At 48.6% G+C, this 26,297-nt stretch overlaps 1 protein-coding gene across 6 annotated transcripts in view; it reads right to left on the bottom strand.

Moving 5' to 3' along the window:
* LOC139367858 (AT-rich interaction domain 4B) overlaps positions 1 to 26,297 on the bottom strand; it is a 167,817-nt gene that overhangs the window by 99,296 nt on the left and 42,224 nt on the right. For all 6 annotated transcript variants that reach the window (XM_071106192.1, XM_071106194.1, XM_071106195.1 and 3 more), the window contains exons 3-7: positions 25,013 to 25,123; positions 20,578 to 20,643; positions 20,323 to 20,413; positions 12,762 to 12,841; positions 6,076 to 6,167 (exon numbers count right to left, since the gene is read on the bottom strand). In XM_071106192.1, the coding sequence (XP_070962293.1) occupies positions 6,076 to 6,167; positions 12,762 to 12,841; positions 20,323 to 20,413; positions 20,578 to 20,643; positions 25,013 to 25,123 (440 nt within the window). The remainder of the gene's footprint in view (positions 1 to 6,075; positions 6,168 to 12,761; positions 12,842 to 20,322; positions 20,414 to 20,577; positions 20,644 to 25,012; positions 25,124 to 26,297) is intronic.

Raw genomic sequence — 26,297 nt, 5'->3', positions numbered from 1 at the left:
GCTAATCTAGTAGGTGTACATGTATTAATTAGATAATCCTAATCTAGTAGGTGTACATGTATTAATTAACTAATCCTAATCTAGTAGGTGTACATGTATTAATTAAATAATCCTAATCTAGTAAGTGTACACGTATTAATTAAATAATCCTAATCTAGTAAATGTACACGTATTAATTAAATAATCCTAATCTAGTAGGTGTACACGTATTAATTAAATAATCCTAATCTAGTAAATGTACACGTATTAATTAAATAATCCTAATCTAGTAAATGTACACGTATTAATTAAATAATCCTAATCTAGTAAATGTACATGCATTAATTAAATAATCCTAATCTAGTAGGTGTACACGTATTAATTAAATAATCCTAATCTAGTAAGTGTACACGTATTAATTAAATAATCCTAATCTAGTAAATGTACACGTATTAATTAAATAATCCTAATCTAGTAAATGTACATGCATTAATTAAATAATCCTAATCTAGTAGGTGTACACGTATTAATTAAATAATCCTAATCTAGTAAGTGTACACGTATTAATTAAATAATCCTAATCTAGTAGGTGTACACGTATTAATTAAATAATCCTAATCTAGTAAGTGTACACGTATTAATTAAATAATCCTAATCTAGTAGGTGTACACGTATTAATTAAATAATCCTAATCTAGTAAGTGTACATGTATTAATTAAATAATCCTAATCTAGTAGGTGTACACGTATTAATTAAATAATCCTAATCTAGTAAGTGTACACGTATTAATTAAATAATCCTAATCTAGTAGGTGTACACGTATTAATTAAATAATCCTAATCTAGTAAATGTACACGTATTAATTAAATAATCCTAATCTAGTAAATGTACATGTATTAACTAAATAATAATACTTTTTTCATGAATTGGTCCTTTGACCAAACAGATCAGGTCTGTAAAAGATCGGATGTGAAAACATCTGATGTGATTGGTCTTCTGACCAATTAGTGGGAAAAATATCAGAATTGGTGTTCCTGTGTAAACGTAGCCCTGGAGATCTGATATAATTAGATGGTGAAACTTGCATCCAACCAACCAGAAGAGCAAGGCGAACCAATTCAGGCCTTCTGGAAAGTCAGGAACATCCTTGTCTTGCAAAGAAACATGTTACATTTGAAAAAAAAAATGACTTTGCAAGCAGTAGACATTTAGAATTAAGACAGCGACACCCCTTCCTACAGGCAGAAAATCATTGAACCTGATTAATTTGATTCAATGCAATGAAATCTCTCGTGGACTGCAACCAGAGAAATAAAATGCATGTATGCCTAAAAGCCAGTCAACTTCCCGTCTGGTTATTCTGCCCTGTAAAAATAGGCTATGGAAGTCATACAGAATAATATTGCAACAATTATTAGGCCAATTGGTGAGAGGTGCTTGCACAAATGCCTGTCAACACACATGAAAGCACACTGATAAATTATGGTAATGATATGAACATGGAATGAATACAGGCCCCACAAATAAACATTCACCAAATTGATGGAAAGGATAACATTAGTGTCTTTGGAGTGAAGATCTTCACATTCACTTCAACTTATTCTGAAGCAAAGGCAATATTAGTCCGCTCTAGGACTCCTCTCTAGGACTCCGTCCGCTCTAGGACTCCTCTCTAGGACTCCGTCCGCTCTAGGACTCCTCTCTAGGACTCCTCTCTAGGACTCCGTCCGCTCTAGGACTCCGTCCGCTCTAGGACTCCTCTCTAGGACTCCGTCCGCTCTAGGACTCCTCTCTAGGACTCCGTCCGCTCTAGGACTCCGTCCGCTCTAGGACTCCTCTCTAGGACTCCGTCCGCTCTAGGACTCCTCTCTAGGACTCCTCTCTAGGACTCCGTCCGCTCTAGGACTCCTCTCTAGGACTCCGTCCGCTCTAGGACTCCGTCCGCTCTAGGACTCCTCTCTAGGACTCCGTCCGCTCTAGGACTCCTCTCTAGGACTCCGTCCGCTCTAGGACTCCTCTCTAGGACTCCGTCCGCTCTAGGACTCCTCTCTAGGACTCCTCTCTAGGACTCCTCTCTAGGACTCCGTCCGCTCTAGGACTCCTCTCTAGGACCCCTCTCTAGGACTCCGTCCGCTCTAGGACTCCTCTCTAGGACTCCGTCCTCTCTAGGACTCCTCTCTAGGACTCCGTCCGCTCTAGGACTCCTCTCTAGGACTCCGTCCGCTCTAGGACTCCTCTCTAGGACTCCTCTCTAGGACTCCGTCCGCTCTAGGACTCCTCTCTAGGACTCCGTCCGCTCTAGGACTCCGCTCTAGGACTCCGCTCTTGGACTCCGCTCTTGGACTCCGCTCTAGGACTCCGTCCGCTCTAGGACTCCGTATGCTCTAGGACTCCGTCCGCTCTTGGACTCCGTCCGCTCTTGGACTCCGTCCGCTCTTGGACTCCGTCCACTCTAGGATACAACTCTCAGATTCAACTCTCGGATTCCACTCTAGGATTCCACTCTCGGATACAACTCTAGGATTCCACTCTAAGACACGGAAGATGATGCCTAGTCCCATAATGTGTAGCCGGGTGAATTCCAAGTCACTATAAGGGTTCATAACAATATTAACTTTCCTATGAGCACTATGGAGGGAGGTGAGATGAAGGATATTCTACAGCAGAGTCCTTTTTATACCAGGATGGCCTCCCAAATGGAACCCTGTTCCCTACATAGTGCACTAATGTTGACCAGGGCCCTATGCAGATATAGTGCACTAATGTTGACCAGGGCCCAATGCAGAGAGACAGGATTAGGGTATACGGACACCTATTCCATGTGCAGGCCTCTCATTTCATTATCAAAGTATTATTTTAGCCTAGCACCGGGATGCTAATGGATCAAGCGATTCTAAAACACCCACTGTAATACTCAGAGGAAAATGACTACATCGGTTGTACTGTGCAGAGACGTGACGGAGGAGTCCCCTCTTCTTCACTCTCACCTCACCAGCAGCAGAGTAGCCCTGTTGCTACTTAAAGTTCAGTCCCCAGTGGAGTCGACAGCCCAGTCCCCAGCCCAGGGTGGAGTCGACAGCCCAGTCCCCAGCCCAGGGTGGAGTCGACAGCCCAGACCCCAGCTCAGGGTGGAGTCAACAGCCCAGTCCCCAGCCCAGGGTGGAGTCAACAGCCCAGTCCCCAGCCCAGGGTGGAGTCAACAGCCCAGTCCCCAGCCCAGGGTGGAGTCAACAGCCCAGTCCCCAGCCCAGGGTGGAGTCAACAGCCCAGTCCCCAGCCCAGGGTGGAGTCGACAGCCCAGTCCCCAGCCCAGGGTGGAGTCAACAGCCCAGTCCCCAGCCCAGGGTGGAGTCAACAGCCCAGTCCCCAGCCCAGGGTGGAGTCAACAGCCCAGTCCCCAGCCCAGGGTGGAGTCAACAGCCCAGTCCCCAGTCCAGGGTGGAGTCAACAGCCCAGTCCCCAGCCCAGGGTGGAGTCAACAGCCCAGTCCCCAGCCCAGGGTGGAGTCAACAGCCCAGTCCCCAGTCCAGGGTGGAGTCGACAGCCCAGTCCCCAGCCCAGGGTGGAGACGACAGCCCAGTCCCCAGCCCAGGGTGGAGTCGACAGCCCAGTCCCCAGCCCAGGGTGGAGTCAACAGCCCAGTCCCCAGCCCAGGGTGGAGTCAACAGCCCAGTCCCCAGCCCAGGGTGGAGTCAACAGCCCAGTCCCCAGCCCAGGGTGGAGTCAACAGCCCAGTCCCCAGCCCAGGGTGGAGTCGACAGCCCAGTCCCCAGCCCAGGGTGGAGTCGACAGCCCAGTCCCCAGCCCAGGGTGGAGTCGACAGCCCAGTCCCCAGCCCAGGGTGGAGTCAACAGCCCAGTACCCGGCCCAGGGTGGAGTCAACAGCCCAGTCCCCAGCCCAGGGTGGAGTCGACAGCCCAGTCCCCAGTCCAGGGTGGAGTCAACAGCCCAGTCCCCAGCCCAGGGTGGAGTCGACAGCCCAGTCCCCAGCCCAGGGTGGAGTCAACAGCCCAGTCCCCAGTCCAGGGTGGAGTCAACAGCCCAGTCCCGAGCCCAGGGTGGAGTCAACAGCCCAGTCCCCAGTCCAGGGTGGAGTCAACAGCCCAGTCCCCAGCCCAGGGTGGAGTCGACAGCCCAGTCCCCAGCCCAGGGTGGAGTCAACAGCCCAGTCCCCAGTCCAGGGTGGAGTCAACAGCCCAGTCCCCAGCCCAGGGTGGAGTCGACAGCCCAGTCCCCAGCCCAGGGTGGAGTCAACAGCCCAGTCCCCAGCCCAGGGTGGAGTCAACAGCCCAGTCCCCAGCCCAGGGTGGAGTCGACAGCCCAGTCCCCAGCCCAGGGTGGAGTCAACAGCCCAGTCCCCAGTCCAGGGTGGAGTTAACAGCCCAGTCCCCAGTCCAGGGTGGAGTCGACAGCCCAGTCCCCAGCCCAGGGTGGAGTCAACAGCCCAGTCCCCAGTGGAGTCGACAGCCCAGTCCCCAGCCCAGGGTGGAGTCGACAGCCCAGTCCCCAGCCCAGGGTGGAGTCAACAGCCCAGTCCCCAGCCCAGGGTGGAGTCAACAGCCCAGTCCCCAGTCCAGGGTGGAGTCAACAGCCCAGTCCCCAGCCCAGGGTGGAGTCGACAGCCCAGTCCCCAGCCCAGGGTGGAGTCGACAGCCCAGTCCCCAGCCCAGGGTGGAGTCAACAGCCCAGTCCCCAGCCCAGGGTGGAGTCAACAGCCCAGACCCCAGCTCATGGTGGAGTCAACAGCCCAGTCCCCAGTGGAGTTGACAGCCCAGTCCCCAGCCCAGGGTGGAGTCAACAGCCCAGTCCCCAGCCCAGGGTGGAGTCAACAGCCCAGTCCCCAGCCCAGGGTGGAGTCAACAGCCCAGACCCCAGCTCATGGTGGAGTCAACAGCCCAGTCCCCAGTGGAGTCAACAGCCCAGTCCCCAGCCCAGGGTGGAGTCGACAGCCCAGTCCCCAGACCAGGGTGGAGTCGACAGCCCAGTCCCCAGCCAAGGGTGGAGTCAACAGCCCAGTCCCCCGCCCAGGGTGGAGTCAACAGCCCAGTCCCCAGCCCAGGGTGGAGTCGACAGCCCAGTCCCCAGCCCAGGGTGGATTCAACAGCCCAGTCCCCAGCCCAGGGTGGAGTCGACAGCCCAGTCCCCAGCCCAGGGTGGAGTCAACAGCCCAGTCCCCAGCCCAGGGTGGAGTCAACAGCCCAGTCCCCAGCCCAGGGTGGAGTCAACAGCCCAGTCCCCAGCCCAGGGTGGAGTCAACAGCCCAGTCCCCAGCCCAGGGTGGAGTCAACAGCCCAGTCCCCAGCCCAGGGTGGAGTCAACAGCCCAGACCCCAGCCCAGGGTGGAGTCAACAGCCCAGTCCCCAGCCCAGGGTGGAGTCAACAGCCCAGTCCGCAGCCCAGGGTGGAGTCAACAGCCCAGTCCCCAGCCCAGGGTGGAGTCAACAGCCCAGACCCCAGCACAGGGTGGAGTCAACAGCCCAGTCCCCAGCCCAGGGTGGAGTCAACAGCCCAGTCCCCAGTGGAGTCAACAGCCCAGTCCCCAGCCCAGGGTGGAGTCAACAGCCCAGTCCCCAGCCCAGGGTGGAGTCGACAGCCCAGTCCCCAGCCCAGGGTGGAGTCAACAGCCCAGTCCCCAGCCCAGGGTGGAGTCAACAGCCCAGTCCCCAGTGGAGTCGACAGCCCAGTCCCCAGCCCTGGGTGGAGTCAACAGCCCAGACCCCAGCCCAGGGTGGAGTCAACAGCCCAGTCCCCAGCCCAGGGTGGAGTCAACAGCCCAGTCCCCAGCCCAGGGTGGAGTCAACAGCCCAGTCCCCAGTGGAGTCAACAGCCCAGTCCCCAGCCCAGGGTGGAGTCAACAGCCCAGTCCCCAGCCCAGGGTGGAGTCGACAGCCCAGTCCCCAGCCCAGGGTGGAGTCAACAGCCCAGTCCCCAGTCCAGGGTGGAGTCAACAGCCCAGTCCCCAGTCCAGGGTGGAGTTAACAGCCCAGTCCCCAGCTCAGGGTGGAGTCAACAGCTCAGTCCCCAGTCCAGGGTGGAGTCAACAGCCCAGTCCCCAGCCCAGGGTGGAGTCAACAGTTTACAGAGGGAGATACTCACACTGGATTGGACCTGCGTCCCCGGTTCCCCTTCTTGCCGATGACAGGAGTGCCGAAGTGCTCAGGGTTGGTGAGAGGGAGGCGATCTAGTGTCTGGAACAGAGACCAACAGCAAACAGCAGGTTAGAGCTGGGGGACAAGTTAGAGCTGGGGGACAGGTTAGAGCTGGGGGACAGGTTAGAGCTGGGGGACAGGTAAGAGCTGAGGGACAGGTTAGAGCTGGGGGACAGGTTAGAGAGAGCTGGGGGACAGGTTAGAGCTGGGGGACAGGTTAGAGCTGGGGTACAGGTTAGAGCTGGGGGACAGGTTAGAGCTGGGAGACAAGTTAGAGCTGGGCGACAGGTTAGAGCTGGGGGACAGGTTAGAGCTGGGGGACAGGTTAGAGCTGGGGGACAGGTTAGAGCTGGGGGACAGATTAGAGCTGGGGGACAGGTTAGAGCTGGGGGACAGGTTAGAGCTGGGGGACATGTTAGAGCTGGGGGACAGGTTAGTGCTGGGGGACAGGTTAGAGCTGGGGGACAGGTTAGTGCTGGGGGACAGGTTAGAGCTGGGAGACAGGTTAGAGCTGGGAGACAGGTTAGAGCTAGGGGACAGGTTAGAGCTAGGGGACAGGTTAGAGCTAGGGGACAGGTTAGAGCTGGGGGACAGGTTAGAGAGAGCTGGGGGACAGATTAGAGAGAGCTGGGGGACAGATTAGAGAGAGCTGGGGGACAGGTTAGAGCTAGGAGACAGGTTAGAGCTGGGGGACAGGTTAGAACTGGGGGACAGGTTAGAGCTGGGGGACAGGTTAGAGAGAGCTGGGGGACAGGTTAGAAAGAGCTGGGAGACAGGTTAGAGAGAGCTGTTGGAAAGGTTAGAGCTGGGGGACAGGTTAGAGCTGGGGGACAGGTTAGAGTTGGGGGACAGGTTAGAGCTGGGGGACAGGTTAGAGAGAGCTGGGGGACAGGTTAGAGAGAGCTGGGGGACAGGTTAGAGCTGGGGGACAGGTTAGAGCTGGGAGACAGGTTAGAGCTGGGGGACAGGTTAGAGCTGGGGGACAGGTTAGAGCTGGGGGACAGGTTAGAGCTGGGGGACAGGTTAGAGAGAGCTGGGGGACAGGTTAGAGAGAGCTGGGGGACAGGTTAGAGCTAGGGGACAGGTTAGAGAGAGCTGGGGGACAGGTTAGAGAGAGCTGGGGGACAGGTTAGAGCTGGGGGACAGGTTAGAGCTAGGGGACAGGTTGAGCTGGGGAACAGGTTAGAGCTGGGGGACAGGTTAGAGCTAGGGGACAGGTTAGAGCTGGGGGACAGGTTAGAGAGAGCTGGGAGACAGGTTAGAGAGAGCTGGGAGACAGGTTAGAGCTAGGGGACAGGTTAGAGCTAGGGGACAGGTTAGAGCTAGGGGACAGGTTAGAGCTGGGGGACAGGTTAGAGTTGGGGGACAGGTTAGAGCTGGGGGACAGGTTAGAGAGAGCAGGGGGACAGGTTAGAGCTGGGGGACAGGTTAGAGCTGGGGGACAGGTTAGAGCTGGGGGACAGGTTAGAGCTAGGGGACAGGTTAGAGAGAGCTGGGAGACAGGTTAGAGTTGGGGGACAGGTTAGAGCTGGGGGACAGGTTAGAGCTGGGGGACAGGTTAGAGAGAGCTGGGGGACAGGTTAGAGCTGGGGGACAGGTTAGAGCTGGGGGACAGGTTAGAGCTGGGGGACAGGTTAGAAAGAGCTGGGGGACAGGTTAGAGCTGGGGGACAGGTTAGAGCTGGGGGACAGGTTAGAGCTAGGGGACAGGTTAGAGCTAGGGGACAGGTTAGAGCTGGGGGACAGGTTACAGCTAGGGGACAGGTTAGAGCTGGGGGACAGGTTAGAGCTAGGGGACAGGTTAGAGAGAGCTGGGAGACAGGTTAGAGCTAGGGGACAGGTTAGAGCTAGGGGACAGGTTAGAGAGAGCTGGGAGACAGGTTAGAGCTAGGGGACAGGTTAGAGAGAGCTGGGGGACAGGTTAGAGCTAGGGGACAGGTTAGAGAGAGCTGGGAGACAGGTTAGAGCTAGGGGACAGGTTAGGGAGAGCTGGGGGACAGGTTAGAGCTAGGGGACAGGTTAGAGAGAGCTGGGAGACAGGTTAGAGCTAGGGGACAGGTTAGAGCTGGGGGACAGGTTAGAGCTGGGGGACAGGTTAGAGCTGGGGGACAGGTTAGAGCTAGGGGACAGGTTAGAGCTGGGGGACAGGTTAGAGCTAGGGGACAGGATAGAGCTGGGGGACAGGTTAGAGCTAGGGGACAGGTTAGAGCTGGGGGACAGGTTAGAGCTGGGGGACAGGTTAGAGAGAGCTGGGGGACAGGTTAGAGAGAGCTGGGGGACAGGTTAGAGCTAGGGGACAGGTTAGAGCTAGGGGACAGGTTAGAGCTGGGGGACAGGTTAGAGCTGGGGGACAGGTTAGAGCTAGGGGACAGGTTAGAGCTGGGGGACAGGTTAGAGCTGGGGGACAGGTTAGTGCTGGGGGACAGGTTAGAGCTGGGGGACAGGTTAGAGCTGGGGGACAGGTTAGAGCTGGGGGACAGGTTAGAGCTGGGGGACAGGTTAGAGCTGGGGGACAGGTTAGAGCTAGGGGACAGGTTAGAGCTAGGGGACAGGTTAGAGCTGGGGGACAGGTTAGAGCTGGGGGACAGGTTAGAGCTAGGGGACAGGTTAGAGCTAGGGGACAGGTTAGAGCTAGGGGACAGGTTAGAGCTGGGGGACAGGTTAGAGCTGGGGGACAGGTTAGAGCTAGGGGACAGGTTAGAGCTAGGGGACAGGTTAGAGCTGGGGGACAGGTTAGAGCTAGGGGACAGGTTAGAGCTAGGGGACAGGTTAGAGCTAGGGGACAGGTTAGAGCTAGGGGACAGGTTAGAGCTAGGGGACAGGTTAGAGCTAGGGGACAGGTTAGAGCTAGGGGACAGGTTAGAGCTAGGGGACAGGTTAGAGCTAGGGGACAGGTTAGAGCTAGGGGACAGGTTAGAGAGAGCTGGGAGACAGGTTAGAGTTGGGGGAGAGGTTAGAGCTGGGGGACAGGTTAGAGCTGGGGGACAGGTTAGAGAGAGCTGGGGGACAGGTTAGAGCTGGGGGACAGGTTAGAGCTGGGGGACAGGTTAGAGCTGGGGGACAGGTTAGAGCTAGGGGACAGGTTAGCACAACTAAACCAGAGGGGGAATGGTGAATCATGACTGTTAAAACACTAACAGTAAACAATATGTACAGTTGAAGTCAGAAGTTTACAGTGCCTTGCGAAAGTATTCGGCCCCCTTGAACTTTGCGACCTTTTGCCACATTTCAGGCTTCAAACATAAAGATATAAAGTATTTTTTGTGAAGAATCAACAACAAGTGGGACACAATCATGAAGTGGAACGACATTTATTGGATATTTCAAACTTTTTTAACAAATCAAAAACTGAAAAATTGGGCGTGCAAAATTATTCAGCCCCTTTACTTTCAGTGCAGCAAACTCTCTCCAGAAGTTCAGTGAGGATCTCTGAATGATCCAATGTTGACCTAAATGACTAATGGTGATAAATACAATCCACCTGTGTGTAATCAAGTCTCCGTATAAATGCACCTGCACTGTGATAGTCTCAGAGGTCCGTTAAAAGCGCAGAGAGCATCATGAAGAACAAGGAACACACCAGGCAGGTCCGAGATACTGTTGTGAAGAAGTTTAAAGCCGGATTTGGATACAAAAAGATTTCCCAAGCTTTAAACATCCCAAGGAGCACTGTGCAAGCGATAATATTGAAATGGAAGGAGTATCAGACCACTGCAAATCTACCAAGACCTGGCCGTCCCTCTAAACTTTCAGCTCATACAAGGAGAAGACTGATCAGAGATGCAGCCAAGAGGCCCATGATCACTCTGGATGAACTGTAGAGATCTACAGCTGAGGTGGGAGACTCTGTCCATAGGACAACAATCAGTCGTATATTGCACAAATCTGGCCTTTATGGAAGAGTGGCAAGAAGAAAGCCATTTCTTAAAGATATCCATAAAAATTGTCGTTTAAAGTTTGCCACAAGCCACCTGGGAGACACACCAAACATGTGGAAGAAGGTGCTCTGGTCAGATGAAACCAAAATTGAACTTTTTGGCAACAATGCAAAACGTTATGTTTGGCGTAAAAGCAACACAGCTGAACACACCATCCCCACTGTCAAACATGGTGGTGGCAGCATCATGGTTTGGGCCTGCTTTTCTTCAGCAGGGACAGGGAAGATGGTTAAAATTGATGGGAAGATGGATGGAGCCAAATACAGGACCATTCTGGAAGAAAACCTGATGGAGTCTGCAAAAGACCTGAGACTGGGACGGAGATTTGTCTTCCAACAAGACAATGATCCAAAACATAAAGCAAAATCTACAATGGAATGGTTCAAAAATAAACATATCCAGGTGTTAGAATGGCCAAGTCAAAGTCCAGACCTGAATCCAATCGAGAATCTGTGGAAAGAACTGAAAACTGCTGTTCACAAATGCTCTCCATCCAACCTCACTGAGCTCGAGCTGTTTTGCAAGGAGGAATGGGAAAAAATGTCAGTCTCTCGATGTGCAAAACTGATAGAGACATACCCCAAGCGACTTACAGCTGTAATCACAGCAAAAGGTGGCGCTACAAAGTATTAACTTAAGGGGGCTGAATAATTTTGCACGCCCAATTTTTCAGTTTTTGATTTGTTAAAAAAGTTTGAAATATCCAATAAATGTCGTTCCACTTCATGATTGTGTCCCACTTGTTGTTGATTCTTCACAAAAAAATAAAGTTTTATATCTTTATGTTTGAAGCTTGAAATGTGGCAAAAGGTCGCAAAGTTCAAGGGGGCCGAATACTTTCGCAAGGCACTGTACATACACCTTAGCCAAATACATTTTAACTCAGTTTTTCACAATTCCTGACATTTAATCTTAATAAAAATGCCCTGTCTTAGGTCAGTTAGGATCACCACTTTATTTTAAGAATGTGAAATGTCAGAATAATATTAGAGAGAATGATTAATTTCAGCTTTTATTTCTTTCATCACATTCCCAGTGGGTCAGAAGTTTTCATACACACAATTAGGAATTGGTAGCATTGCCTTTAAATTGTTTAACTTGGGTCAAACTTTTTGGGTTGCCTTCCACAAGCTTCCCACAATAAATTGGGTGAATTTTGGCCCATTCCTCCTGACAGAGCTGGTGGAAATGAGTCAGGTTTGTAGGCCTCCTTGCTTGCACACGCTTTTTCAGTTCTGCCCACAAATTTTCTATAGGATTGAGGTCAGGACTTTGTGATGGCCACTCCAATACCTCGACTTTGTTGTCCTTAAGCCATTTTGCCACAACTTTGGAAGTATGCTTTGGGTCATTATCCATTTGGAAGACCCATTTGTGACCAAGCTTTAACTTCCTGACTTGAGATGTTGCTTCAATATATCCACATACTTTTCCTGCCTCATGATGCCATCTATTTTGTGAAGTGCACCAGACCATCCTGCAGCAAAGCACCCCCACAACATGATGCTGCCAACCCCGTGCTTCACGGTTGGGATGGTGTTTTGGAGCAGTGGCTTCTTCCTTGGTGAGCGGCATTTCAGGTTATGTCGATATAGGACTTGTTTTACTGTGGATATAGATACTTTTGTACCTGTTTCCTCCAGCATCTATCTTCACAAGGTACTTTGCTGTTGTTCTGGGATTGATTTGCACTTTTCGCACCAAAGTACGTTAATCTCTAGGAGACAGAACACGTCTCCTTCCTGAGCGGTATGACGGCTGCGTGGTCCCATGGTGTTCATACTTGTGTACTATTGTTTGATGAACATGGTACCTTCAGGCGTTTGGAAATTGCTCCCAAGGATGAACCAGACTTGTGGAGGTCTACAATTGTTTTCTGAAGTCTTGGCTGATTTCTTTTGATTTTCCCATGATGTCAAGCAAAGAGGCACTGAGTTTGAAGGTAGGCCTTGAAATACATCCAAAGGTACACCTCCAATTGACTCAAATGATGTCAATTAGCCTATCAAAAGCTTCTAAAGCCATGACATAATTTTCTGAAATGTTCCAAGCTGTTTAAAGGCACAGTCAACTTAGTGTATGTAAACTTCTGACCCACTGGAATTGTGATACAGTGAATTATAAGTGAAATAATCTGTCTGTAAACAATTGTTGGAAAAATGACTTGTGTCCTGCACAAAGTAGATGTCCTAACCGACTTGCCAAAAACTATAGTTTGTTAACAAGAAATGTGTGGAGTGGTTGAAAAACGAGTTTTAATGACTCCAACCTAAGTGTATGTAAACAACTGTATTAAATGAGGAAAGAACAAAAAATAAGTGATTTTCTACAGCACCATGTTGATGAGGGTACTGACATTCAGCAGAGTGGCTGAAAACATTCTCTGCTGCATTTAAAAAACAAAACAACTGAAGCTTCACTTCACTTTGATTATTAATGAACAAACAGCCTTGGCAGAAAATCAGCAAGTGAAGAGGGAGATCACATGTGTCTGTTGGCTAAAAGATTGAAAAAGAGCAGGAAGTGACTGAGGGAAGAGCTGTTTCCCAGATAAAATGTCAGCGTATGTTCCAGATGGCCCCCTATTCCCTACTTGGTGCACTACTCTTGACTAGAGCTCTATGGGGAATAGGGGGTCGTTTGGAACACAGCCGAGGACTGTAGTAAAATGGAGGTAAAGTTCAACAGAGACTTGCCTCGCTCTCTGCAAAGTGACGCGCTCCCTTCAGGCAGAGAGAGGAACGCCTCAGTGTCTTCTCGTCACCATCATCAAACACTGGAGAGAGGGAGAGAGGAAAGAGCAGTTAGGCAGAATAAAGACCATGGCATCTACTCTACACACCCAATTCCCGTTATAGTGCACTACTATAGACCAGGGCCCTATTCCCTATATAGTGCACTACTATAGACCAGGGCCCTATTCCCGTTATAGTACACTACTGTAGACCAGGGCCCTATTCCCTATATAGTACACTACTGTAGACCAGGGCCCAATTCCCGTTATAGTGCACTCCTATAGACCAGGACCCTATTCCCTATATAGTGCACTACTATAGACCAGGGCCCTATTCCCGTTATAGTGCACTACTATAGACCAGGGCCCTATTCCCGTTATAGTGCACTACTTTTGATGAGGTCCCATATTGTGAATAGGACCCTTTTGGACACAGTCTCACAAGGAGAACTATCGCCTGGCGAGGATATCTGAGCTGCAAGCCCAGCTTCAGACGCAATCGTTAGGCAAGGGTACTTTAAGTGTAGGAAAGGATGAAACAGTGTCTGTGCCACCAGTAAGTACAGATAGTAACGTTGGTATAAATCCCCTCGCACGGTCCCCACAGCCGGACAACTTTCTCATGGCTTCTGGAGGGAAATGCTGTAGGAATGCTCAACCGGTGTCTCTCATTCAGCCGACAGAAACTTTCAACCGGTTTTCCCCATTAAGCAGCGAGTCGGAGTCAGAGGCCGAGCCTTCTCTTGTCTCTACTCCTCCCGTTACGGGGTCTGAGATGCCGAAGCCTCCCACCATTAGCTCTGACTAATGTAAAACCCTAGTCATTGGCGACTCCATTACCGGCAGTATTAGACTTAAAATGAATCATCCAGCGATCATACACTGTTTACCAGGGGGCAGGGCTACCAACGTTAAGGCTAATCTAAAGATGGTGCTGGCTAAAGCTAAAACTGGCGAGTGTAGAGAGTATAGAGATATTGTTATCCACGTCGGCACCAACGATGTTAGGATGAAACAGTCAGAGGTCACCAAGCGCAACATAGCCTCAGCATGTAAATGAGCTAGAAAGATGTGTCGGCATCGAGTAATTGTCTCTGGCCCACTCCTAGTTAGGGGGAGTGATGAGCTCTACAGCAGAGTCTCACAACTCAATCGCTGGTTGAAAACTGTTTTCTGCCCTTCCCAAAATGTAGAATTTGTAGATAACTGGCCCTCTTTCTGGGACTCACCCACAAACAGAACCAAGCCTGACCTGCTGAGGAGTGACGGACTCCATCCTAGCTGGAGGGGTGCTCTCATCTTATCTACGAACATAGACAGGGCTCTAACTCCTCTAGCTCCACAATAAGATAGGGTGCAGGCAAGGCAGCAGGCTGTTAGCCAGCCTGCCAGCTTAGTGGAGTCTGCCACTAACACAGTCCGTGTAGTCAGCTCAGCTATCCCCATTGAGACCGTGTCTGTGCCTCAATCTAGGTTGGGAAAAACTAAACATGACGGTGTTTGCCTTTGCATTCTCACTGGAATAAAAACCTCCTCCATTTCCTGTCGTTATTGAAAGAGATTGCGATACCTCACATAGGAAACTACTTAATGTTACATCCTTCACTTCCAAGGCACTCATAGTCAATGAACTAATCACTGATCATAACCTTGATGTGATTTACCTGACTGAAACATGGCGGACGGTGTTAAATGACGCCTCTCCTCCTGGTTACATTAGTGACCATATCAAGGTTCAGGCAGAACAGTTGAAACTGGAGCAGCAGCACGACCAGGTGGACTCCTGTCTCATCTGGAGTCCTGTGTGAATTTAAGTACGCTCCCTCTAATTCTCTCGTTTACTCTCTCTCTCCCCCTCTCTCCCCTAGGACCATGCCTCAGGACTACCTGGCCTGATGACTCCTCCCCAGTCCACCTGGCCGTGCATACATATATAACATTCTATTGTTGCAAGAATTGTGAATAATAATTTAAATAGAAAAATTCTAAGTTGTGAATCTGGCGTCACTTTGCAAGTCAGTTCATAAACCCACAGCGGTCAGTTTTTTGTTCCTTAAATTAAATAGGTATATGTTTTTATTTATCACACTTTTCTCTAACCATTTATGTTCTTTAATACAGGGCCGACATACAAGTTCCTTATTTTTTTCCCCTTCTACTTGCCTCTTCCAGTTTTGTGGTAATGCTGCAATTAGTTGGTTGTAATTTTGGGTAGAGCAGACATTTCCATATATTTGTGTTAGCTGCATGTGTGACATAACTCCACCCGTCCTATTTATGATATCATTCACAAAAATTATACCTTTTCTTTATATATACATTGATTAAAAAAAAACATTATTTTTCGATATATATATATTTATATATATATTTACTTAATTAGTATATTTGAGTTTAACCACAATATTTGCTGTGTTATTTGTTATGTATTTTCAAACTGGCTTGTTTAAAAAAATAACTATATTTTGGAGGTGATTTTGTTTTCAAATAACCAAAAGTGAGCAGTTGTAATCTGAATAAAGGGAAAAGGGCCTTCTTGGTTCTTTGTTGAAGCACCTTTGGCGTTTCAGTGATTACAGCCTCCAGTCTTCTTGGGAATGACACTACAAGCTTGGCACACCTGTATTTGGGAAGTTAAACCCATTCTTCTCTTCAAGCTGTCAGGTTGGATGGGGAGAGTCGCTGCACAGCTAGTTACTCCTGCGTTGTCTTGTCTGTGTGGTTAGGTTCATTGTCCGGTTGGAAGGTGAACCTTCGCCCCAGTCTGAGATGCTGAGCGCTCTGGAGCAGGTTTTCATCAAGGATCTCTCTGTACTTTGCTTCATTCATCTTTCCCTCGATCCTGACTAGTCTCCCAGTCCCTGCTGCTGAAAAACAATGATGCTGCCACCACCATGCTTCACTGTAGGGATGGTGCCAGGTTTCCTCCAGACGTGGTGCTTATCATTCAGGCCAAAGACTTCAATCTTGGTTTCATCAGACCAGAGAATCTTGTATGTTCCTTTTACTGAGGAGTGGCCACGCTACCATAAAGGCCTGATTGGTGGAGTGCTACAGAGATGGTTGTTAACCTTCGGTGGAAGGTTCTTCCTCCCGGACAAACTAAACACCTTCGCCCGCTTTGAGGATACCACAGTACCACCGACGCGGCCAAGGTGGGTTCTGTGAGTAAGACATTTAAGCATGTTAACCCTCGCAGGGCTACCTGCACAGACGGCATCCCTAGCCGCGTCCTCAGAGCATGCTCAGACCAGCTGGCTGGAGTGTTTACGGACATATTTAATCACTCCCTATCCCAGTCTGCTGTTACCACTTGCTTCAAGATGTCCACCATTGTTCCTGTTCCCAAGAAAGGAAAGGTAACTGAACTAAATTACTATTGCCCCGTAGTACTCACTTCTATCATCATATCAGCTCTACCTTACCTGACACCCTAGACCCACTTCAACTTGCTTACCACCCCTACAGATCCACAGGTGATCCAATCGCCATTGCACTGCCATATCCCATCTGGACAAGAGTATTCCTATGTAAAAATGCTGTTCATTGACTATAGCTCAGCCTTCAACACCATAGTACCCTCCAAGCTCATCATTAAGCTCTGGGTCCTGGGTCTGAACTCCCCCCTGTGCAACTGGGTCTTCAACACTGGGGCCCCACAAGGGTGCTTACTCAGCCCCCTCCTGTTCTCCCTGTTCACCCATGACTGCGTGGCCACGCCTCCAGCTCAATCATCAAGTTTGCAGACGACACAACAGTTGTAGACCTGATTACCAACAATGACGAGGCAGCCCACAGAGAGGGGGTGATGCCCTGGGAGTGTGGTGCCAGGAAAATAACCTGTCACTCAACGTCAACAAAACAAAGGAGATGATAGAGGACTTCAGGAAACAGCAGAGGGAGCACCACCCTATCCACATCTATGGGACAGTAGTGGAGTTTTAAGTTCCTCAGCGTACACATCACTGACAACCTGAAATGGTCCACCCACACAGACAGCATGGTGAAGAAGACACAACAGTGTCTCTTCAACCTCAGGAACCTGAAGAAATGTGGCTTGTCACCTAAGACCCTCACAAAGCCTTACAGATGCACAATTGAGAGCATCCCGTCAGGCTATATCACCGCCTGGTACGGCAACTGCACCGCCGTAAAAAACTGTTTTCGCTTTGTCGTTATGGAGTATTGTAGGTAGATTGATGAGGGGAAAAAAATAATGTAATCCATTTTAGAATCATAACATAACAAAATGTGGAAAAAGTTGAAAGGTCTGAATACTTCCTGAATGCACTCTATATCAGGCAGCAGCCTCTAAGATGCAGGGTTGAGTAATCAGGTGTTAGCCGGCCAGTGGTGGCTATTTCACAGTCTGATGGCCTTGAGATAGAAGCTGTTTTTCAGTCTCTCTGTCCCAGCTTTGATGCACCTGTACTGACCTAGACTTCTGGATGATATTGGGGTGAACAGGCCGTGGCTCGGGTCCTTGATGATCTTTTTGGCCTTCCTGTGACATCGGGTGGTGTAGGTGTTCTGGAGGGCAGGTAGTTTGCCCCCGGTGATGCGTTGTGCAGACCGCACCACCCTCTGGAGAGGCCTGCAGTTGAGGGCGGTGCAGTTGCCGTACCAGGCAGTGATACAGCCCGACAGGATGCTCTCGATTGTGCATCTGTAAAAGTTTTTGGTGACAAGCTGAATTTCTTCAGCCTCCTGAGGTTGAAGAGGCGCTGCTGCGCCTTCTTCACCACGCTGTCTGTGTGGGTGGACCATTTCAGTTTGTCCGTGACTTTCCACCTTCTCCACTACTGTCCCGTCAATGTGGATAGGGGGGTGCTCCCTCTGCTGTTTCCTTAAGTCCACGATAATCTCCTTTGTTTTGTTGACGTTGAGTGTGAGGTTATTTTCCTGACACCACACTCCGAGGGCCCTCACCTCCTCCCTGTAGGCAGTCTCGTTGTTGTTGGTAATCAAGCCTACCACTGTAGTGTCGTCTGCAAACTTGATGATTGAGTTGGGGGCGTGCATGGCCACACAGTCATGGGTGAACAGGGAGTACACCTGCAATAACATCTGCTAAATATGTGTATGTGAACAATAAGATGTGATTTTAAATCAATTGAATGTACCACAGGTGGACTCTAATCAAGTTGTAGAAACATCTCAATAATTATCAATGGAAACAGGATGAGCCTCAATTTCAATTCTCATAATAGAAGGGTATGAAAACTTCTGTAAATATGTAAATGTATTTAGTAAACATTGTAAATACCCGTTTTCGCTTTGTCAGTATGAGGTATATAGTTTAATCCATTTTAGAATAAGGCTGTAATGTAACAAAATGTGGAACAAGTCAAGGGGTCTGAATACTTATCGAATGCATCGTATGTGTGTGTTTGTGTTGTGTCGGTGTGTGTATGTGCATGGGTGTGACTGTTTGAGGTTGTGGACAGGTGTCTTTTATACTGATAACAAGTTCAAACAGGTGCCATTAATACAGGTAACGAGTGGAGGACAGAGGAGCCTCTTAAAGAAGAAGTTACAGGTCTGTGAGAGCCAGAAATCTTGCTTGTTTGTAGGTGACCAAATACTTATTTTCCACCATAATTTGCAAATAAATTCATTAAAAATCCTACAATGTGATTTTCTGGATTTTTTAAAATAATTTTGTCTGTCATAGTTGAAGTGTACCGATGATGGAAATTACAGGCCTCTCTCATCTTTTTAAGTGGGAGAACTTGCACAATTGGTGGCTGACAAAATACTTTTTTGCCCCACTGTATAGTGATAGAACCAAACAGTGCTCACCAACAGTATATATAGTGATAGAACCAAACAGTGCTCACCAACAGTATATATAGTGACAGAACCAAACATGCTCACCAACAGTATATATAGTGACAGAACCAAACATGCTCACCAACAGTATATATAGTGACAGACAGAACCAAACAGTGCTCACCAACAGTATATATAGTGACAGACAGAACCAAACAGTGCTCACCAACAGTATATATAGTGACAGACAGAACCAAACAGTGCTCACCAACAGTGTATATAGTGACAGACAGAACCAAACAGTGCTCACCAACAGTATATACAGTGATAGACCGAACCAAACAGTGCTCACCAACAGTATATATAGTGATAGACCGAACCAAACAGTGCTCACCAACAGTATATATAGTGATAGAACTAAACAGTGCTCACCAACAGTATATATAGTGACAGAACCAAAGTGCTCACCAACAGTATATATAGTGATAGAACTAAACAGTGCTCACCAACAGTATATATAGTGATAGAACCAAGCAGTGCTCACCAACAGTATATATAGTGATAGAACCAAACAGTGCTCACCAACAGTATATATAGTGACAGACAGAACCAAACAGTGCTCACCAACAGTATATACAGTGATAGACCGAACCAAACAGTGCTCACCAACAGTATATATAGTGATAGAACCAAACAGTGCTCACCAACAGTATATATAGTGATAGAACCAAACAGTGCTCACCAACAGTATATACAGTGACAGACAGAACCAAACAGTGCTCACCACCAGTATATATAGTGATAGACAGAACCAAACAGTGCTCACCAACAGTACATATAGTGATAGACAGAACCAAACAGTGCTCACCAACAGTATATATAGTGATAGAACCAAACAGTGCTCACCAACAGTATATATAGTGATAGAACTAAACAGTGCTCACCAACAGTATATATAGTGATAGAACCAAACAGTGCTCACCAACAGTATATACAGTGACAGACAGAACCAAACAGTGCTCACCACCAGTATATATAGTGATAGACAGAACCAAACAGTGCTCACCAACAGTATATATAGTGATAGACAGAACCAAACAGTGCTCACCAACAGTACATATAGTGATAGACAGAACCAAACAGTGCTCACCAACAGTATATATAGTGATAGAACCAAACAGTGCTCACCAACAGTATATATAGTGATAGAACTAAACAGTGCTCACCAACAGTATATATAGTGATAGAACCAAACAGTGCTCACCAACAGTATATATAGTGATAGAACCAAACAGTGCTCACCAACAGTATATATAGCGATAGTCCCCGCCAGGGACTCACCAACAGTATATATAGTTTTAGTCCCCGCCAGGGACTCACCAACAGTATATACAGTGATAGTTCCCGCCAGGGACTCACCAACAGTATATATAGCGATAGAACCAAACAGTGCTCACCAACAGTATATATAGTGACAGACAGAACCAAACAGTGCTCACCAACAGTATATATAGTGATAGTCCCCGCCAGGGACTCACCAACAGTATATATAGTGATAGAACCAAACAGTGCTCACCAACAGTATATATAGTGATAGTCCCCACCAGGGACTCATCAACAGTATATATAGTGATAGTCCCCACCAGGGACTCACCAACAGTATATATAGTGATAGTCCCCACCAGGGACTCACCAACAGTATATACAGTGACAAGTACCAATAAAAAGATAGAGAAAAAGACTTGACTCACCAACAGTGTATATACTGCAGTCAGTCAACTTGTTGATGGAAGCTTCCTGGTACACTCCATCAGGGTTCTTCACCTCTACTACAGCACCAACCTGACAGACCAGACATACTGCTGTTAACATTCAATACTGGCTGACATTTATCTGGCTATGGTGACTAAGTCCTGATCACTTCATGTAGACTTGAAAAGATACATTTGTAATGAAGAGGTTAAGACAACAGTAGTGGCCTGAGGCTGGCCTGGCCGGTCTCGTACCTTCAGAGGGCCTTGGATGCTGTCATCATGGACCTCTGCTGTGGTCAGGTCTGGTTTAAAGGTCACCTGAAGAGGAAGAGGGGGGAGAGGAAGGTTAGAGAGTTAGTAATGTCAGTAAACAAACAATTCACGCCCTCATCTGACCTCCTGCTCCTACCTCATCAAACCAACTCAAAACCTGACAGATAGTCACGACGTCGTTGTCTCTCCAGGACTGGGACGGGTGAGATGAGATGAGACGAGACGTGAGAGACGGCCCGAGCTGCTTTCACACTGTGAGAATCGATAGGCATTCTACCACAGAGCACTTTAGTAAGAGAGTGCCAGAGCGCCTGAAAATTTATGAATTTTCCCGAACGACGTGTTATAACTTTGTTATAACAGATGTCGGTTAACGGAAAAACGGAATCCAAAAATTGTTGCCAGTAAACAGTGACGATCATAACCACTGTCTTGATAACAACTGTCTAAAAAGGAAACTCGCTAGCGAGATATTCAGTACCAGTCAAAAGTTTGGACACACCCACTCGTTCAAGGGTTTTTCTTTATTTTTTACTATGTTCTACATTGTAGAATAATAGTGAAGACATCAAAACTATGAAATAACACATATGGAATCATCTAGTAACCAACAAATCAAAATATATTTTATATTTGAGATTCTTTACAGTAGCCACCCTTTGCATTGATGACAGCTGTGCACACTCTTGGCATTTGCTCGACCAGCTTCACCTGGAATGCTTTTCCAACAGTCTTGAAGGAGTTCCCACATATACTGAGCACATGTTGGCTGCTTTTCCTTCACTCTAAAGGTCCAATTCATCCCAAACCAACCAATTTGGTTGAAGTTGGGTGATTGTGGAGGCCAGGTCATCTGATGCAGCACTCCATCACTCTCCATCTTGGTAAAATAGCCCTTACACCGCCTGGATGTGTGTTGGGTTATTGTCCTGTTGAAAACCAAATGATAGTCACTCTAAGCGCAAACCAGATGGGATGGCGTGTGGCTGCAGAATGCTGTGGTAGCTATGCTGGTTAAGTGTGCCTTGAATTCTAAATAAATCACTGACAGTGTCACCATCAAAGCACCCCCACATCATCACACCTCCTCCTCCATGCTTCACGGTGGGAAACACACACCTCCTCCTCCATGCTTCACGGTGGGAAACACACATGCGGAGATTATCCGTTCACCTACTCTGCGTCTCACAAAGACACAGCGATTAGAACCAAAAATCTCAAATTCGGACTCATTAGACCAAAAGACAGATTTCCACCGGTCTAATGCCCATTGCTCATGTTTCTTGGCCCAGGCAAGTCTCTTCTTCTTATTGGTGTCCATTAGTAGTGGTTTTGTTGCAGCAATTCGACCAGGAAGGCCTGATTCACAAAGTCTCCAATGAACAGTTGATGTTGAGATATTACTTGAACTTATCCTCTGCAGCAGAGGTAACTCTGGGTCTCCTTTCCTGTGGCGGTCCTCATGAGAGCCAGTTAACTCTCTAATGAACTTATCCTCTGCAGCAGAGGTAACTCTGGGTCTTCTTTTCTTGTGGTGGTCCTCATGAGAGTCAGATTCATTATAGTGCTCAATGGTTTTTGCAACTGCACTTGAAGAAACTTTCAAAGTCCTTGAAACTTTCCGTATTGACTGACCTTCATGTCTTAAAGTAATGACGGACTGTCGTTTCCCTTTACTTATTTGAGCTTGCCATAATATAGACTTGGTCTTTTACCAAATAGGGCTATCTTCTGTATACAACCCTATCTAGTCACAACACAACTGACTGGCTCAAATGCATTAAGAAGGAAAGAAATTCTACATTGTTGAAAATAGTAAAAAATTAAGAAAAACCCTGGAATGAGTAGGTGTGTCCAAACTTTGACTGGTACTGCATATAGATATTTTTTAAATATATTTTCCTTTATTATTTTCCCTAGCCCCCTAACTGGAGAAAACTAATGGACAATAACACTTAGGCTTATACTTCCAGCTTATACACACTATATACGTTTTACGGACACAGTATATTTTACAATGGTTATATTTTGTTCATCTTAAATCCTGCCATTCCTCTACCCTCAACCTCTCCCATCTATTTATGATGTCCACCCTGTTTGACAAAAGTTCTGAATCTATATATATTTTACAGACACGGTATATTTTACATGAGTTGTCTTGTTGTTATTAGTCCCACCCTTCAGCTCCATTCAACCCCTCCCATCTATCTCTGAAGATCATCCAGTCCGACCATTAAGCTCCATTCAATCCCTCCCATCTATCTCTGAAGATCATCCAGTCCCACCATTAAGCTCCATTCAACCCCTCCCATCTATCTCTGAAGATCATCCAGTTAGGGTACATGAGGTTGAATTAAGAACATTGTTTGAAATGTTTGGACCAAGTTTATAGGTAACTTATTAGATACTTTGTAGGCATGTTGGGCGAGTTGAAACCGGTGTACTGAATCAAACGCGCCAAATAAATTGACATTTTTGGGACATAAAGAAGGACATTATCGAACAAAAGGACCATTTGTGATGTTTCTGGGACCTTTTGGAGTGCCAACAGAAGAAGATCTTCAAAGGTAAGGCATTAATTATATCGCTATTTCTGACTTGTGGAACACCTGCCTGGTTGAAATATGATTTTCATGTGTTTGTATGCGGGGCGCTGTCCTCAGATAATCGCATGGTCTGCTTTCACCATAAAGCCTTTTTGAAATATGACACAGCGGCTGGATTAACAAGAAGTTAAGCTTTATTTTGATGTATAACACATATATTTTCAAGAATGTAAAATATTAGATTTTGGATTTTTTGAATTTCGCGCTCTGCAATTTCACCGGATGTTGGCCAGGTGGGATGCTACCGTGCAACAAGAAGTTAAACACTGTTTTCCATGCAATGAACCATAAACAATTAATGAACATGCACCTGTGGAACGGTTGTTAAGACAATAACAGCTAACAGACGGTAGGCAATTAAGGTCACAGTTATGAAAACGTAGGAAACTAAAGAGGTCTTTCTACAGACTCTGAAAAAAAACACCAAAAGAAAGATGCCCAGGGTCCCTGCTCATCTGCGTGAACGTGCCTTAGACATGCTGCAAGGAGGCATGAGGACTGCAGATGTGGCCAGGGCAATAACTGCAATGTTCGTACTGTAAGACGCCTAAGACAGCGCTACAGGGAGACTGGACAGACAGCTGATCGTCCTCGCAGTGGCAGACCACGTGTAACACCTGCACAGGATCGGTACATCCGAACATCACACCTGCAGGACAGGTACAGGATGGCAACAACATCTGCCCGAGTCACACCAGGAATGCACAATCCCTCCATCAGTGCTCAGAAAGGGAGAGAGACGACAGTAGACGGAGGTGACGGCACCGTAAGGGAGAGAGAGACGACAGTAGACGAGGTGATGGCACCGTAAGGGAGAGAGAGACGACAGTAGACGGCACCGTAAGGGAGAGAGAGACGACAGTAGACGGAGGTGACAGCACCGTAAGGAGAGAGAGACGACAGTAGACGGAGGTGACGGCACCGTAAGGGAGAGAGAGACGACAGTAGACGGAGGTGACGGCACCGTAAGGAGAGAGAGACGACAGTAGACGGAGGTGACGGCACCGTAAGGGAGAGAGAGACGACAGTAAACGGCACCGTAAGGAGAGAGAGACGACAGTAGACGGCACCGTAAGGGAGAGAGAGGCGGCAGTAGACGGAGGTGACGGCACCGTAAGGGAGAGAGAGGCGGCAGTAGACGGAGGTGACGGCACCGTAAGGGAGAGAGAGACGGCAGTAGACAGAGGTGACGGCACCGTAAGGGAGAGAGAGACGACAGTAGACGGAGGTGACGGCACCGTAAGGGAGAGAGAGACGACAGTAGACGGAGGTGACGGCACCGTAAGGGAGAGAGAGACGAAGGTAGACGGAGGTGACGGCACCGTAAGGGAGAGAGACGACAGTAGACGGAGGTGACGGCACCGTAAGAGAGAGAGAGACGACATTAGACGGAGGTGACAGCACTGTAAGAGAGAGAGACGAGAGTAGACGGCACCGTAAGGGATGAGAACCTCTGACAGGGCTAATCTCTCATTGACCGGCACTGTAAGGGATGAGAACCTCTGACATGGCTAATCTCTCATTGACCGGCACCTTAAGGGATGAGAACCTCTGACTGGGCTAATCTCTCATTGACCGGCACCGTAAGGGATGAGAACCTCTGACAGGGCTAATCTCTCATTGACCGGCACCTTTTATCAATCACACACAGTTTGTTTCATCCTGGTCTAAACTAGACCAAGTTACTAACCAATTACCTACCATTAACTAGTTCCCTGGTTAAACAGCTACAACCTCATCAACAGTTTAATAGATCATTATATTGTATTACCAACAGCACTACCACTAGGCCATTAACAGTGTATTACCTTGGCCTTGACCAGTCTCTTGGCAGTCTTAATCTTGGCCTCACAGAAAGCACCTCTGTACTTGGCGCTGACATCAGTGCCCACTGTCAGGTAGGGCGGCTCCTCCGGAGTCTGAAGAGAGAGAGAGGGGGAGGGAGGGGACACGGAGTGGAAGGGAGTCAATAATACCACACAGATTAGTGAAGACGAACAAGAGATTCAAATGAGTTCAGAGCAGTGAGTGAATAATACCACAGATATATGAAGACTATCTTAACACCAAGAAACTTACATTCTCATTTGTCTTTTATTACTAACAGCTGATGGCTACTTTATTGATGTTCATACTATAACTGAGATGTGACTCTGGATAATAGTATCTGATAAATGACGGACATGTCAATGATAAACAACAGTTTAACACAAATCAAGGATAATAGTAGGGAGTCGGGTTAACGAGCGAGGACTCGGGTCAACGAGCGAGGACTCGGGTCAACGAGCGAGGACTCGGGGCAACGAGCGAGGACTCGGGGCAACGAGCGAGGACTCGGGTCAACGAGCGAGGACTCGGGGCAACGAGCGAGGACTCGGGTCAACGAGCGAGGACTCGGGGCAACGAGCGAGGACTCTGAGCAATGAGCGAGGACTAGGGTCAACGAGCGAGGACTCGGGGCAACGGGCGAGGACTCGGGGCAACGGGCGAGGACTCGGGGCAACGAGCGAGGACTAGGGTCAAGGAGCGAGGACTCGGGGCAACTAGCGAGGACTCGGGGCAACGAGCGAGGACTCGGGGCAACGAGCGAGGACTCGGGTCAACGAGCGAGGACTCGGGGCAACGAGCGAGGACTCTGAGCAATGAGCGAGGACTAGGGTCAACGAGCGAGGACTCGGGGCAACGAGCGAGGACTCGGGGCAACGGGTGAGGACTCGGGGCAACGAGCGAGGACTAGGGTCAAGGAGCGAGGACTCGGGGCAACTAGCGAGGACTCGGGGCAACGAGCGAGGACTCGGGGCAACGAGCGAGGACTCGGGGCAACGAGCGAGGACTCGGGGCAACGAGCGAGGACTCGGGTCAACGAGCGAGGACTCGGGGCAACGAGCGAGGACTCTGAGCAATGAGCGAGGACTAGGGGCAACGAGCGAGGACTCGGGGCAACGAGCGAGGACTCGGGGCAACGGGCGAGGACTCGGGGCAACGAGCGAGGACTAGGGGCAACGAGCGAGGACTCGGGGCAACGAGCGAGGACTCAGAGAAGGTCAAAAGAAAGTGAAAACAGCCACCGTAGGAATCCCCAGACACAGCCAT

The sequence above is a fragment of the Oncorhynchus clarkii genome, chromosome 16 (assembly GCF_045791955.1).
Source record: "Oncorhynchus clarkii lewisi isolate Uvic-CL-2024 chromosome 16, UVic_Ocla_1.0, whole genome shotgun sequence".
Classification (NCBI taxonomy): Eukaryota; Metazoa; Chordata; class Actinopteri; order Salmoniformes; family Salmonidae; genus Oncorhynchus; species Oncorhynchus clarkii.
This window is presented reverse-complemented; position numbering and strand designations above follow the sequence as displayed.